Source organism: Pholcus phalangioides, unplaced genomic scaffold (genome assembly GCF_987345545.1).
Source record: "Pholcus phalangioides strain wild (caught in Gottingen) unplaced genomic scaffold, Ppha-v1.0 ptg000009l_1, whole genome shotgun sequence".
Taxonomy (NCBI): domain Eukaryota; kingdom Metazoa; phylum Arthropoda; class Arachnida; order Araneae; family Pholcidae; genus Pholcus; species Pholcus phalangioides.
In genome coordinates, this window is record NW_028301602.1 from 11,002,842 (window position 1) to 11,017,145 (window position 14,304).

At 36.0% G+C, this 14,304-nt stretch overlaps 1 protein-coding gene across 1 annotated transcript; it reads left to right on the forward strand.

Moving 5' to 3' along the window:
• Nucleotides 1–395: 395 nt before the first annotated feature.
• Nucleotides 396–14,051, forward strand: LOC149081739 (cytochrome P450 3A21-like). Its single transcript, XM_089237164.1, has 14 exons — nucleotides 396–630; nucleotides 2,355–2,448; nucleotides 4,427–4,479; nucleotides 5,667–5,763; nucleotides 6,013–6,129; nucleotides 7,522–7,610; nucleotides 7,700–7,845; nucleotides 9,675–9,790; nucleotides 9,889–10,048; nucleotides 10,378–10,544; nucleotides 10,732–10,814; nucleotides 12,126–12,269; nucleotides 13,231–13,393; nucleotides 13,523–14,051. The coding sequence occupies exons 1-14, from the start codon at nucleotides 566–568 to the stop codon at nucleotides 13,607–13,609; spliced, it is 1,581 nt and encodes a 526-aa protein (XP_089093290.1). The 5' UTR covers nucleotides 396–565; the 3' UTR covers nucleotides 13,610–14,051.
• The last annotated feature ends 253 nt before the right edge of the window (nucleotides 14,052–14,304 follow it).

Below are 14,304 nucleotides of genomic sequence, written 5' to 3' on the forward strand. Positions count from 1 at the left end.
GTATACTGCACTCTTAAAATTACATCAATGTGTCCGCAATCTGAAAAACAAAAACAAAACTAACTGCATGTCGATTACGTAGCAGATTGCTCCTTCACTTTTGTATCATTTCGCCTCCTCATTTGTTCAAGCAGATACCATTTATATTCCGAATCAATAGTTACAGAGGATACACGAACGTTTTGTAACTCATCTATCAAATCTATTGAAAGGTTATTTTTGCGTTGTGCTTTTAATTTTTTCCTCGTTCTTTTTTCGTACAGTCCGTTGAATAAGAGCCTCTGGCCTTCACCATCGATCGGAAACAAAACAAAAAATGAAGAAAAGAGAAACTTCAAAATGATGGCCACTTGCCAAAAAACTACTTACGCGAAAAATATCATTTTTTCCCTCCGATCAAGTCCAGACCTCTTTCTCATAAGCCTTATCATTGAGTTCTTTTAATCTCTTTCTGCGATTGCCCACGGCAACACGTGTCGATGTTTTTGTTTTTATTAGTCACTTGAAGTTGCTTCTTGACATTATAAAAACATACACCCAAAATTTCTAGTCTTTTTTTTCGAAGATGGATGTTATTAGCCTTTCTTTGGTGTTCTTGCTCGTTTGCTTTATGACATGGATTATTTACAGGTAATTATTATTTTTCTCTCAAAACCACTATTAGCACTTAACCACTATTAACGTGCAACAGATGTAATGCATAAATTTGAAATTCAGAATTATCAATTTATGGAATTGATAGATAGAAATAGTAGGTAATATGAAAAGTTTTATTCCTGTTGGTATTTTTGAATGTTTTCAAATTCGATGGCGATATTAAGCAAATCGCTCAACATGGTGGCTGAAAAAAATATCCATAACAAATATGGATATTAATTATTAAATACAGTGACTAAAAATTACAGAAATTATAGCGAAGAAACTAATCAAATTTTGAGAAAGATTAGATTATGGGGAGAAAGTTGTTCTCCCCATTTATTAACACAAGATACACGAAAAACGGACTGTATGAGCCGTTTAGAGAAGATTGGTGTAAGTCATTTTTCTCATGCAATCTTGACTAACACCACAACAGTACCTCAGAACCATACTATCGTATATCCATTGGTTTGAAATGAAAAACGAATGAAAACGAAATGAAATAGTATGGTTCTCAGGTACAGATGTATGGGTATATTTACCTTCAATCTGTTTTTGTGTACAAATGGCTTGACTCTAGTTCAACTGGTTATCACTATATTGCAGAAAAAGTTCATTAGTAGAAAATGAAATGGCGAAACCGTTTTATTCCAAAGTGGTGTAAAGTCATATCATAAACGGGGAAATGAATGAGGCACGAGTTTTGGCGTCGGATAAGGTTTGGATGTACGTTTGGAATGAGACGATTGCTTCAAGGGGGGGTCCCCTCTGGTCTCACAAAGCATCTTGAACTAAAAGCAGCAAAAAATAAAAAAAATAAAATAAAATACAGAAAAAGCAACATTTGAGTATCATTTAGTGATAGTTGTACTGGGCGAAATCGTAATTTTAAATTGGCTTTAAACGAATGCAAATTTTCATGGACCCAAAGAATACTATTACGGTAGTTGATAGTGGCCGGATCGACTACAGTTTTATGAGGAACGGTTCAGACTTTGGAAACATTGAAAACTTTTTTTTTGTTTTGATTAAGTTACTCAGGCAAGTTTTCAAAAATGTTTACTGATTATTGAAAATGTGTCCAATAATTTGAAACTAAGCACAATGTACATCATAAGTGTTGTATTTTATTGTGCTGTGCTCATTTTTAGCTAGCGGCTCTTTTCGGTTAGGAGGAATGCTATTTTATCACAGATGCGTGTCCGGTATTATGGAATATTATAAGTACTATCTGAGTTGGGCTAGAATATCTCTTCAAGAGGGAAAGTTTAGTAAGATAGAAGAGGAAAGGTCTAGAAATAATGTGTGTCCTGTTCTCTGTGCACCCACCTTGACGGTCTTGGGGCGGAATAGGAATCCCAATAGGCGGAATATCCCACATTATCTCCCAAAAATGATTTTTTTAAATGCTTATTTTCTTAGACATAATATTTATTTTTAAATACGATACACTTGCACAATGCAAAAACAAAAAAAAAAATCAATTTTTTTAGAAATACAGGTTCCAGGTTTCTCTACCTTGTTACAAATTGAAACAATCGAAAAATAAAAGTGGTATTCCATATTACCCGAATGTACTATACATAACTTTTCTATTTTTCCCAATATTCTTAATAAAGTTATTGCTATTTGTAATCGAGACGATCTAACTTCGTTTTACTTTGAATTTGGAACCAAAAAAAAAAAAAAGGGGGTTTATATTTTGTATTTTATAGTCTATTCCTGTCAGAAAATATCTTTAAAGACGCAGGGATACCATATTCTTCCAACTTAAAATCTGCAGTTGGTATGCTGGCCATCTTCATCTACGTAAGTTTATAGGTTTTATTTTTTAGAACTTGATCGAAATGTGATTCGATTTAGTGTATTAACTCGAAAAAAAAAACGTAAATGAACACGTGATGTTATGCTTACATTTAGACGTGCATGAGGTATGGAAAATAATGCATTATGAAAGTTCCGTAATTGAAATATTCACCTAGTAAAGAGATTCGATAATCGTCATGGAATATTTCTATCTCAGTTTCAATTGAAAATTTCACTCATTTTTATTTAGAAGTCTCTCTGCGAAAAATTATTTTTTCCATCATTGAAATGGATTGAATTGAAAATATTCAGTACTAAAAATACAGTCGACCCCCCCCCCCCCCCCGTATTCACGGTTTTTTTTCTTCATTGAATTTTTTTTTTTGGCAATATCCAGGAATCGTCATTCACGTGTTTTGTTTATTTTAGTTGTACGTATTTAGGATGGCTCATTTTTCTAGTGCTACTGATAATGTTTCGGAAAAACAAAAAAAAAGTGAAAGGTTTATAAGAAAAATTAGGTATATTGACTATATATATGCTTGGAGAAAATAAATTAATTGCTGCTGTTGCCCGCTATCATTGGAATCAACTGCAGTGAGATATATGAAGAAAAAAGAATCTGAAATTCAATCAGCCGGGGCTGTAGCTGCACCCATGGCAGCGAAAACGTTGCATTGCCTACGGGACCCGTGTATTTCTCGTACAGAAAATGCTGTTTTTTTGTGGGTCAAGACTGCCACAGAAAAGTTATTCAAATTGATTGTAATATTATAAAGGAAAAGACGAAAAACTTTTACACTTCTATAAAGGAAAGAGCTGGTCTATTTCATTAGAACTTTATGAAAGTAAAGGTTGGTTTCATAGGTTTAAGTAACGACTTCGATTACGCAATGTAAAAAAAACCACTGACGATCAAGCCTCTGCCGACCAGGATGCAGCTAGAAAATTTCCAAAGAAATTATAAAAAAAACATTGTCACGTTAGCGAAACAGGTGAGGGGAGAACGGTTCAATGATATGGATATAGAAGAAATTGACCAGCTAATTAATACCGATTCAAAGACATTAACCGAAGAGGAATTAATGAAGCTGAGTGACTGCTCCTGAAACTGAAGCTGTACCAGATGGAGAAGATCAAGATAAAGAAGTAGAAGACCACTTCACCAAGTGTAACATAGCGGGATGGCTTCGCAAGTTCAAATCAGCAATAGATTATTTTCATGACATAGATCCTTCTATGGTACGTTCTTCACAACGAAAAATTAGAGGAAGTCTTATCAACATACTCCAAAATACTTAATGATATGAAGAAGAAACGGCAATCACAGAAATCACAATGTTCTTTCAGAAAACATCTCCATCCTCTTTTACATATCCTACTATCACTGCGTCTCCTGATGTTCAATAAACGAGATTTACAAAAAACTTATGGTTTCTGTTATTCGCGGATTTCCGTATTCGCGGTCACCTCCGGAACGTGACTCCCGCGAATACGGGGGCCGACTGTATAAGTATTCCAATATCAGGAAAAAAATTATTGATTGAAAGTGCAACTTTTGAAATAACATTAATGAGCAAATTAATTAAGACAAGGCAGTTTTCAGTCACTAATCTCATTATGTTCAGCATACTGTCAAATACCCTCAAAAATAAATATTGTGAGTATTTTTCCAGAAGAGCACTTGTTTAGGTTCTAGTATATTTTCCATGAGATTCGTCAAACCTCACGGAAAACTTTGAGCGTAGGATTGTGCAATTTTTGTTAAATTTCGTAGGTACATTTTAGAACGACTTCGTTCATTTCCACAATTATAAATTTATTGGGAATTTCATGATAGAAATTAACGACAATTTACCGGGAATTTTTTTCCGGATTTAAATCTACCCCCCCCCCCCCCACTTTGCCTCAATTTATTTGTATTGTACATGCCAATATCTTTTCAAATTATGACTTCTTTTTTTTTAAATTTCATTGACAGCCATTGCATGAACTTATCCGTCTTGGCTATAAGAATAATAAGAAATTATACGGGTTAGTATCTTTCTATTGTCAGTATCGTCAATAAAACTCATGATTACTAAAATCCTAAACGTAGGTTATGAACTTGTTTGTGACTCTCTTACAAAAGATTAATCAAACTGACGAGTTACACGAATCATTGAAGACAAATATGTTTCGAATTTTACTAATTATATTATGTGATAATAAAATCAAAGTGCAGCATTAGCACATTTTTTTATGTACAGATAAAAGTTTACTTGACTGAAGTTTATTTACAAACTCAAGTTGAACTGAACTGCGAAATAATTGAGATAGCTCGTACCATCGGGACGGCCACAAATATGGGCGCGAATGCTCATTTACGGTACCGTCATTACGGTAATCGACGGCTCTAGCTTGGTATTTATCCTTGAATACATATTCACATCAATCAGATATCGATAGATTTGTCTTGACAGATTCAATCAGTAAGCATCACTTGCATTTACTGTATAATGTCAGTGAGCTACCTCATATATTATAACGTCCCATTCTGAGTTATTTTAAGCGTTGAAAAGTGTGACCTGTTTACTTAACGGTGCAGTTTTTATCCTGAATTCAGTATTACGTACTAGAAATGATGCGTACCATAAGCAGTGCGAAACAAATTAATTTTCTTTCTGACCAATTATTTCTTCAACTAAAGACTCGTTTGTACGGGTTTAGTAGGCAAGTGATTTATGGTTAAGTAGGCAAGTGATTTATGGTTAAGTAGGCAAGTGATTTATGGTTAAGTAGGCAAGTGATTTATGGTTAAGTAAGCAAGTGATTTATGGTTAAGTAAGCAAGTGATTTATGGTTAAGTAGGCAAGTGATTTATGGTTAAGTAGGCTGCATAGTCCAGTCCATTTTTTCGATAAAGTAGGTACTATGCGCATACGCCAGTGTTTGTGGCTTCGTATTATCTAATGAGCATTCACTACTTGATGACCTACCTACGTTGAGACAGTTTTTGAGCACATGACGTGTTAAAATTTAGTTGACTACTGAATCACTTAAATCGTGTGAACGGGCTTGAAGATAAAAATGAATACACATTTATCAGATAGAAAAGAAATTTCGTGAAGTACGAGTCATCCTTCATCTTAGTTTCAGACTGTAAAAGCACACTACAATAAATGTTGATTTTTGGGAATTGATTTAGACATTTCTATCCTGTATGTTACATGTGATCACAGAGCCTACGTTTTTGGACGTCCACAATTGACAGTAGGAGATCCTGATTTGATAAGACAGATCCTTGTCAAAGATTTCCAGTTCTTTGCCGATCGCATGGTAAGTGGTGCATATTGTGTCTTCGAAAGAAAAAAATAATAGTAATTAACTACTATATTAATCTCCAATAAATATAATGATGCACAAATAATGAAACAATGTTGTGCGCGTTAAAAATGTAAGGCAATGAAACATTTAGGATAAAATAAAAAGAATGAAGTTAACAAGGTGAAACTTATTGACCACACATGTGATATGGATATTAGTGCGGTAGGCTACTTTGTAGTACCTGTTATTCCTTAATTGCAGGATTTCGTAACTGGTGATCCTTATTTTGACAACAATGTTACAATCCTTGGAGGTGAAGACTGGAGAAGAGTCAGGACATTGTTGAGTCCAGGCTTTTCAACTGGCAAAATTAGAAAAGTCAGTATCAGACGAAGTAATTTAAAATCATTTCTGCGCGCAATTTCTCATTGAAAGTTCGTTATTTAAGGAACTAATTTTCAAAAAGGAACATTTCCATATTTTTCCGAAGTGCAATTTTCAACGGTTTCTGAATCTTTGCGATGAGCTCTATCGGATTATGAAACAGGTTTTATATTCAAACGGGAATATTTCTTGTCGAAATCACAATGCGCAAAGTTGGTTGTTTCTACCAAAAGGGAACATATCCACCTTGTACATTTACTTCGGTATTTTTCATTCAAAGGGAAACTTTTCACACAAAAACAACAAAAACACCAATAGCATAACGAAGCGGTTGTCCTGTTGGTGTGTAAAGGGATTTTTTTTTTTTTTTCAAAACGTTCCTTCTAGAAGTGATTTCAAAGTGTTATTCTACAATAGAACCTCTTGATAACAGATGACCATGGGACCGAAAATTTTGTCCGCTAACGAGTGTCCTTTAATGGATAGTAAAATACGTTGAGTTCCGTCGACGTAATTCAAAAAACTGCACGTGTTAGAGGAGCTGTCCACTGACAAAAGTGTCCGTTATGGGAGGTTCCGTCGTAGAATGATTGGTCCGGTCCTTCAATAGGAAGGACCGGAGGGGGACCGAAGGGGAAAAACTGTTTCAGTCAAAAAATTAATATTTTTGTGGTTTTATAACTCAGAACTGTCTCTTTCGACCACGTAAAACACCAGAAGCAAAAATTCTTTCAGTCCGCCGTTATAAAAGGAGAAAGATACGACATGGGGGGGGGGGGCAATGAGTTTAATCACAGTGCGCAGAGGGAAAAATGATCAAAGCCCTTCACGTGCGCAGTAAAAAAGGAATTTGTGACATGCGCAGAAAGCGAGAAAGCTTTCTTTTCTGTCTCCTGAAAAAATTAGTTTTGTGGACTGGAAGTATCCCCCCCCCCCCGACCCTTAAAATGGAACGATAGCGTTTCTTATATTACTCACGTGTGAGTAGTAATCTTTAGCTTGGCGAGACATTCTGGAATCAGCGCTGGCATAGAAATTTTCAATTTTCATATTTAACCAGCTCCAATTTTGATCGAAAGGTAATGTATCTACTAATTTGCATTGAAAACAGAACATTTTCAAAATTTAAATGCAGATAAACTCCCTTGAATGTTGAACGAGAAACATATTATATAAACATTCTTCTACGATTCCTATATGCTACCTGTTGGGATATTTTCAACTTTTGTAAAGCAACCAATCTTGGAGGAAAAAAACTTTTTTATTTATGCTGTAAATTTAGAAATTGTGGAAATGTTCCTTTTTTTTAAAGCTCCTCATTTAAAGCTTAATCATGACTAAAACATTTTTTTTTAATTCATACACATTAAAATGCTTGTATTTTAGATGGCGAACATGATTTTAGATTGCTCGGAAACATTGAAAAATAATCTCAGAATCGTCGCGTCGTCCGGAGAACTGATAGACGTGAAAAGGTCGTATATTTAAATTTATAGCGTTAACGAAAGCTGTAGAATTTTGTTTGAAGACACTTACGAAAAATTTAAATTTTTTAACACAAAAGGTTTTTCGGGGCTTTTACAATGGACGCGATCGTATGTACGGCGTTCGGGTCCAAGATCGATTCCCACAACGATCCCGACAATCCATTCGTTGTAGCGGCAAGGGATGTCTTTGGAAAATCGAACCAACTTCAGATGGTTTTATTCCGTGAGTATAAAAACATTTTTTTAAAATTTTTTTCGTGTGGCTTTCTCAACTGCCTGAAAGAAGAGAGAGAGGTAGATACATTTTCTCAGGGCGTACCGAATCTTTGACTCCCATAAGTTCCCCTGTTTGATGCTGTTCTGTACGAGCTGGATGAAGAAGTTACGGCGGAAACACACTACACTGACGTGACGTGTCGCGTAACTACGTCACGTCAGATGGCGCAGGATCATATCAGACATTATACGGTGTGTGCACACTGGTCCGATGTTTTAAGAGATGCATCAAGGCCAAAACACGCTACGATAACGAATTTGTGAAATCTTATTCGTGGAAATTCTGTGATGTACAAAATTACGTGACGTGGAATTTCCACATCACAGAATTTACCGCGTCTCTGACATGACGGGAATTCACGTCACGTCAGTGTAGTTTGCTTCAGCCTTTACGCCATGAGTCGAAGTGAAGTCAATATGTGTGTTGTTCGTGATATCTGTTTTGACTTTTTGAAAAACCCTGGTTTTTTTTCAACACCCATGGATGTGAGACGTGTTTTTTAATGACCTGGAAAAGGAAGAAATGACTGCATTAATCGTTGCAGTACAGTGTTCGATAAGAAAGTACATGCAACCCATACAGGGCCACCTTTTCCATTCATGGGGGCCCGTCCCGTCGCGAAAATAATAGCTAGGCCCCTCAGCCCGATTTTTTTTTTCTTCTGTGAGGAAGAGGAATCGAAAATTCAGTCAGAATTGGTGAAAATATAGAATAATAAAAATATAGTGAAACCTCGCTACAAGTGTTAATCGATACAACGATAAATCCCTTTACACAGGGCCGTCATTTCAATTTTTTCCAGGGGGGGAGGGCAAAGAGCATGTACTAAAGGCACGCACATATATATATTTGTACATATCATTTGTAGTGTATTTTCAAAAGCCGGGGGGGGGGGGGGACAACGGCCCCTCCTGCCCCCTAAATGACGGGCCTGCCTTTACAACGATATTTTTTCGAGTCTTGTTCAGAAATGTCTATATTCGAATGTTAAACTGCTGCCTCTCGATATTTTATTAATAATACCTCTACAGCGATATTTTTCCCAGGTCCGCAGAATATCGTTATATCGAGGTTTCATTGTAATTCCAGAACTGATGAAAATTCAGAAATTATTTTAAAAATTCCAGATATGGTGGAAATTCAGAATTATTTCTTTTTGAATGATAATGCAGATTTCCAGAATTTATGAAAGAAATTATTGCTACCGTAAAGGTGGGTCCCCAAAATTCTGGGCCCGGTGAGACCGCACTTGTCCCACACCCTTAACGGCGGCTCTGATTCTCATAAATGCAGATTGACAGCTATCTGACGAGCAAACACCTTTTATAGCAGAAAGCCTCGACGCGAAGCTATGACATCACTGAAGTCATCCATTCCACCTGTAGCCATTGGATATAGCAGGCCGACGTTTGCGAAATCCTGATTTTTTGCAGCACATCCAATGACTATAGGTGAAATGGAAGACTTCAGTGACGTGATGAGCTTCGCGCGGAGGCTTTCTACTATAGAAGGGGGGTTGGTAGGTGGTTCTGTTCATAATCCCGACCGGGTCGAATTGAAAAAATTTAATTTCGCCGTATAAGCCGCAGTTCGCGCTTTCTGTAGGGATTTGCATAATTGAGATCAAATAAATAGAATGTATTTGATGCAATTTATTATTCTTATCGGCGCCCCAACGCCCCTCGCCGGGAGAAATGCAAATCCCTTCAGGAAGAATCATTTATAATTCAAAAAAATTATTCAAACTGACCAATGTAATTTTTTTTTTCATCTAGTTTCCTTCAACCGTGTTGCAAAAGCTTTGAGACTGAAAGCATCGGATCTGTTTGGTTCTAAATTTTTCGTAAAGGCTACAAAGAATCTGATAGAAAATCGAGAAGACAGTAAGAAGGTGGGAATATGCGCTCATTTCCAATATTTTAGCATTTTATTTTCAGTTGGTTGCTGTTAAAGTCTCCAGATACAATTTAAGATCTTCAATATCCGTAGGTCAAGAGCGATTTACTTCAAGTGCTACTGGACGCTCGGGATATGAATCGTCGACATGTGGCAGATGACAATAAACAAGAACGTACATTGCATGATGACAATCAACCGAGCCGCGCCAATGGACATTCGCAAAGTACTGGAGTGTCTGACGGTAAAATAGGTGGGTTTAAAGCTAAAACATTTTGAATGTATAATATGTGAAGAAAAGGGTAGAAAACAAGAATCCCCACGCCGGGGGCTTGTAAACAATCCCTACATTTATAGCTACATTGTAGAAATTTAGCGCATCGTGATTGGCCGAAATGAGCGAACCATTGTGAAATTTTTGCTGGCGACGTTTAACAATAGCTACATTTAATTGTGCTTGAATCCGACAACCACTTTGGAGTAATGGTTATAGTACGAGACTCACGTGTGGCGAAGGTTGTGTGTTCGGTCTGAAACAGTCAGGATAAACCCGATTCATACCCGATTTCATTACTATTACAGGATTGAGTGAGATCGAGTTTATGGCAACCTGTGTGGGATTTTTCGTAGGTGGTTACGAAACTGTGGCATCAACACTCACATTCGCTATATACGAGCTTGCTCTAAACGAAGAGTATCAGAAAACTCTCATCGAAGAAATTGATGAACTAATAATGTGCGAGAAGGAGGTGAGAATCTAATTATAATAACTCTACAACACTAAATCGGAAGTAAATATCAATTTCAATGGTGAGAGAATTGATTTTTTATGCTATCAAATTCTATTCATTGATGAAATTTGATTGTAAATGATTTGATTCGATTCTATTGTTTTCGTTATTAAATTGCAACAGATATTCCTTCTCATTGACGCAGGTGACTTATGAAAATGTACAAACTCTCAAATATTTGGATGCCGTAGTATCTGAGACACTGCGAAAATATCCGCCTGCTGGGGGGTGAGTTTCTTTTTTTTTATCACCAATAGGAAACTTATAATCATTTAATGGATTCATGGACTCCTCCTCACCGGCATAAACGAGATATCTCACCCTCTTGAAAGCCTTGTATTTTAGCAATGACGAGCGTAGATATTTTGTATAGCTGATTTCTCAATGGAATAAATTTTCTTAACCTCCTTATTTTGCACCAGCTGAAAATCAAAAGCAAGCTTCCCCCACCCTCCCCAATTAAAAATATTCTGTGCGACATTTTACTGGATGTTTATTGATTTCTTCTATGCTGGTTAGTGGTTAGCTGCTAAGCAGCAATTTAAGCTGCACCAGCGAGATATCTCAACTCCTTAAAAGACAAGATATACAGAAAAACTGGCTAATTTTGTAGAGATATTGATTTTTTTGAAAAATTATCATCTCTGCCCCCTACCGGTGTTTAGAAGTGTCGCGCGAGTTCGATACCCTGTTCGTCTTTGTCAGAAAACCTATATCGAGAGGTTAGCGCACCAACCTCTCGATATGGGACTCGCCGTGTTTGTTGTTTCCCTGTGTCAGGAGAGTTTCTGACAAAGGCGAACAGGGTATCGAACTCGCGCGACACTTCTAAACACCCTTTGGTACTTTAGGCCAGTGTTTCTCAACCTGAGGCCATATGGCCCCCTCGTGGTCCTGGGATGTTCTGGGGGGGGGCACGGATGAAAATCAGAATAAAGAGGAGCCACGGCAAGAGGTGAAGGGGGCCCCCCACAAAGGACTGTGAAGAAAAATATGATCAGTTTTCAACAATGATTTTTTTAAATTATTTTACAGGTTTACGCGTATGTGGATTCAAACCGTGATGTTCTGAAGAGATGATGTTCCCTCAGCTCTCTATTGTAGGGTCAAAACGCGTTAACTAGTAACAGAAGAAAAATATATTTATAAATTTTACTATTCTTTAAAACGTGTTACAAATTTATTTGACAAAAATAAGTACTTCAAAACGCGCAGATTAATATTCTCTACAAATGATATTGCGAAAGATCCCTCAGTGATCAAAAATTTTAAACTTTCAACCCAGACTTATCTTCGACATTTCTCAATATTGACACATATCACATTTCATATCTGATTGTCTATCTGTATTCCTAGCTAAACGCTCCAATGAATCCAAAAATTGCAGCGATTCTTTTACTCATGACATTTATGATTATGGAAGAAAAATTCGTTCACAGTCAAATTCCAATGTTTTACTTAATGTAAGCAAATTTCTTTTTTCAAAAAGGAAAAGAAAAAACAGATAAAAGCTCATAATTTTAAATATATATTTTTCAGTATATCACGAATGGCTACAAGTGACTACACGCTCAGTGATGCTAATATTAAACTCCCGAAAGGCACCACGATACTTATACCAGTGTATGGACTACATTTTGATCCGGAGTATTATCCGGAGCCCGAAAAATTTCTTCCTTCAAGGTATGTTGTGAATTATGAATCATGATGAATCATGAATCATTATTCTGTGTTGAGCATTTTTGACATAAACACTGCTGGCCAAAAACAAAAAGGGTCGCATGCATTTAATAGTACTTTGTTGAATCGCCTTCAGCAAACATGGGATCATGCAATGTCTCAAAGCTTATTTTTAGCCAAATGATTCACTATTATCTTGATGGATTAACCCTTTGAAGAGCGGTGGTTTTGCTGCGAGACCACCTGTTAAAAATAATTCTTAGCGTCGGTGGGTGGTTTAGGGGTGATCGATTTGTAAAAATATGTCTTCTAGTATTCAAATGAAGCTATTAGAAGGAAGCCAAAAATATTTTGTTTATTGACTTATATGTGAACAAACTTTAGCTACAGGAAGGTGAAAAATTTTAATTTTTCTCATTTCATTTCAAACAAATGTGATCAATACCCTGCACAAAACTCATGAATATTTTTCACGCACAGCTACATACTCTCTCATTTTCTAAAATCACAAAACCAACAAGAATTATTGGTAATTTCTCATTTTTTTTCTCGAAAGTTTTAGGTGGTACCATTGGTTAACCATCGCCCACTCAGAGCTAAGAAGTCCGACATTTTCTTGTTGCTATGAAGTGATATATGATATGTTTGCAAGTGGGATATCATATATCATACTCTTTCTACCATTTTTCTCACAGCTTGGTATCAAATTTTGACATTGCAATCTTTTAATACGTAATGTCTTACAGCAAAAATATGTTCGTTTACGGATCAGGATGGTCATTAAGTATACAGATATACTCAGTTGACAAATCAATAACTGACCTTGGCTTGTCCCCAGAACACTTATCTTATTAGCCTAAATTTTTTTCGGCCACGCACAGTTTACTGTTTCTTTAAAGTAATAAATAGTAGGTACAGCACTGTCAATTTTATTCATTTTTTTTCTTTTTATTGTTATTTACAGATTCCTTCCCGAAGAGAAATCCTCGAGAAATCAGTACGTGTATTTACCATTTGGTGCTGGTCAGAGAAACTGTATTGCCATGCGATTTGCTCTAATCGAAATCAAACTGTGTCTGGCGAACGTCCTCCGCAGCTTCACGTTTCACAAGACCGAGAAAACTCAGGTGAGTCCCAGTCCCATTCAATGTCAAAATATAAGCCGTGACATTCTAATTCATTCAATTATCCTAAAACTTTTAGAAATTACCTCAATAAATGTTTTCCGTATAAATTTTGAATTTTATTTTCCCTAGATTCCGTTGAAATTTGCCAAACTTCAGATACAGCTCGTGGCTCCCAAAATCTTGCTGCGTGTTGAAAAACGGAATCTAGTGACATGAGATCGAGAAAATGAAGACATGAAGACATACAAATTCAAGGACTTGTTTATGCGGTGTGTGAATCAACAGAATTAAAGGAATGGGGGAAAAAAAATCTAAAAAAATCAGAGAAATGGAAAATTTCATAGTAAAAATTTGCAAGAATGTTCACATCTTCCATGTAAATTTGAAATAAATCACGCCCAAAACAAATCATTAAAATAACGTTATATACAGCATATAAATGAAAATAAAATTGGAACCTTTGAGATCATTGCTCTTTTTGCTTATCAAAGATCATATATACAGGACTAATCTTATACAGGGTAGCCTTTAAGGCCTAATTTAGACTTTATCTCATCAACCGTTCGTCATGGAGGTATTGTTCTAATTGAAAAAATGATGAAAATGTGTACTAAAATTACTTTGTACCACATTCAAGACTGAAAATACATTTTGTCGTAAAATAAGAAATATGAATTTTTGTACGGCATGTCTTTCTTGAGGCCAACAAAAATATTTCAATATTTGATGAGATATTTGAATTTAGAAATTCAATTCAAATCTCATTTGATCAAATCAGAAAATGAGATATTTGAATTGAGAGAGGTTGGGAAAGAACAGCATGAATAAAGTAAAAAATGTTGTCCGTTTGTTTATGCTGTTCTATTCCCAACTTTTCTGTCAAATATTGCAAATATGAATATGAAGAGGGT

Coding starts and splice junctions, on each gene's coding strand:
- LOC149081739 (XM_089237164.1), top strand. CDS start 566: ATGGATGTTATTAGCCTTTCTTTGGTGTTCTTGCTCGTTTGCTTTATG. Junction 5,764..6,012: donor AGTTCTTTGCCGATCGCATG/GTAAGTGGTGCA, acceptor CCTTAATTGCAG/GATTTCGTAACTGGTGATCC. Junction 10,049..10,377: donor AGTGTCTGACGGTAAAATAG/GTGGGTTTAAAG, acceptor TTACTATTACAG/GATTGAGTGAGATCGAGTTT.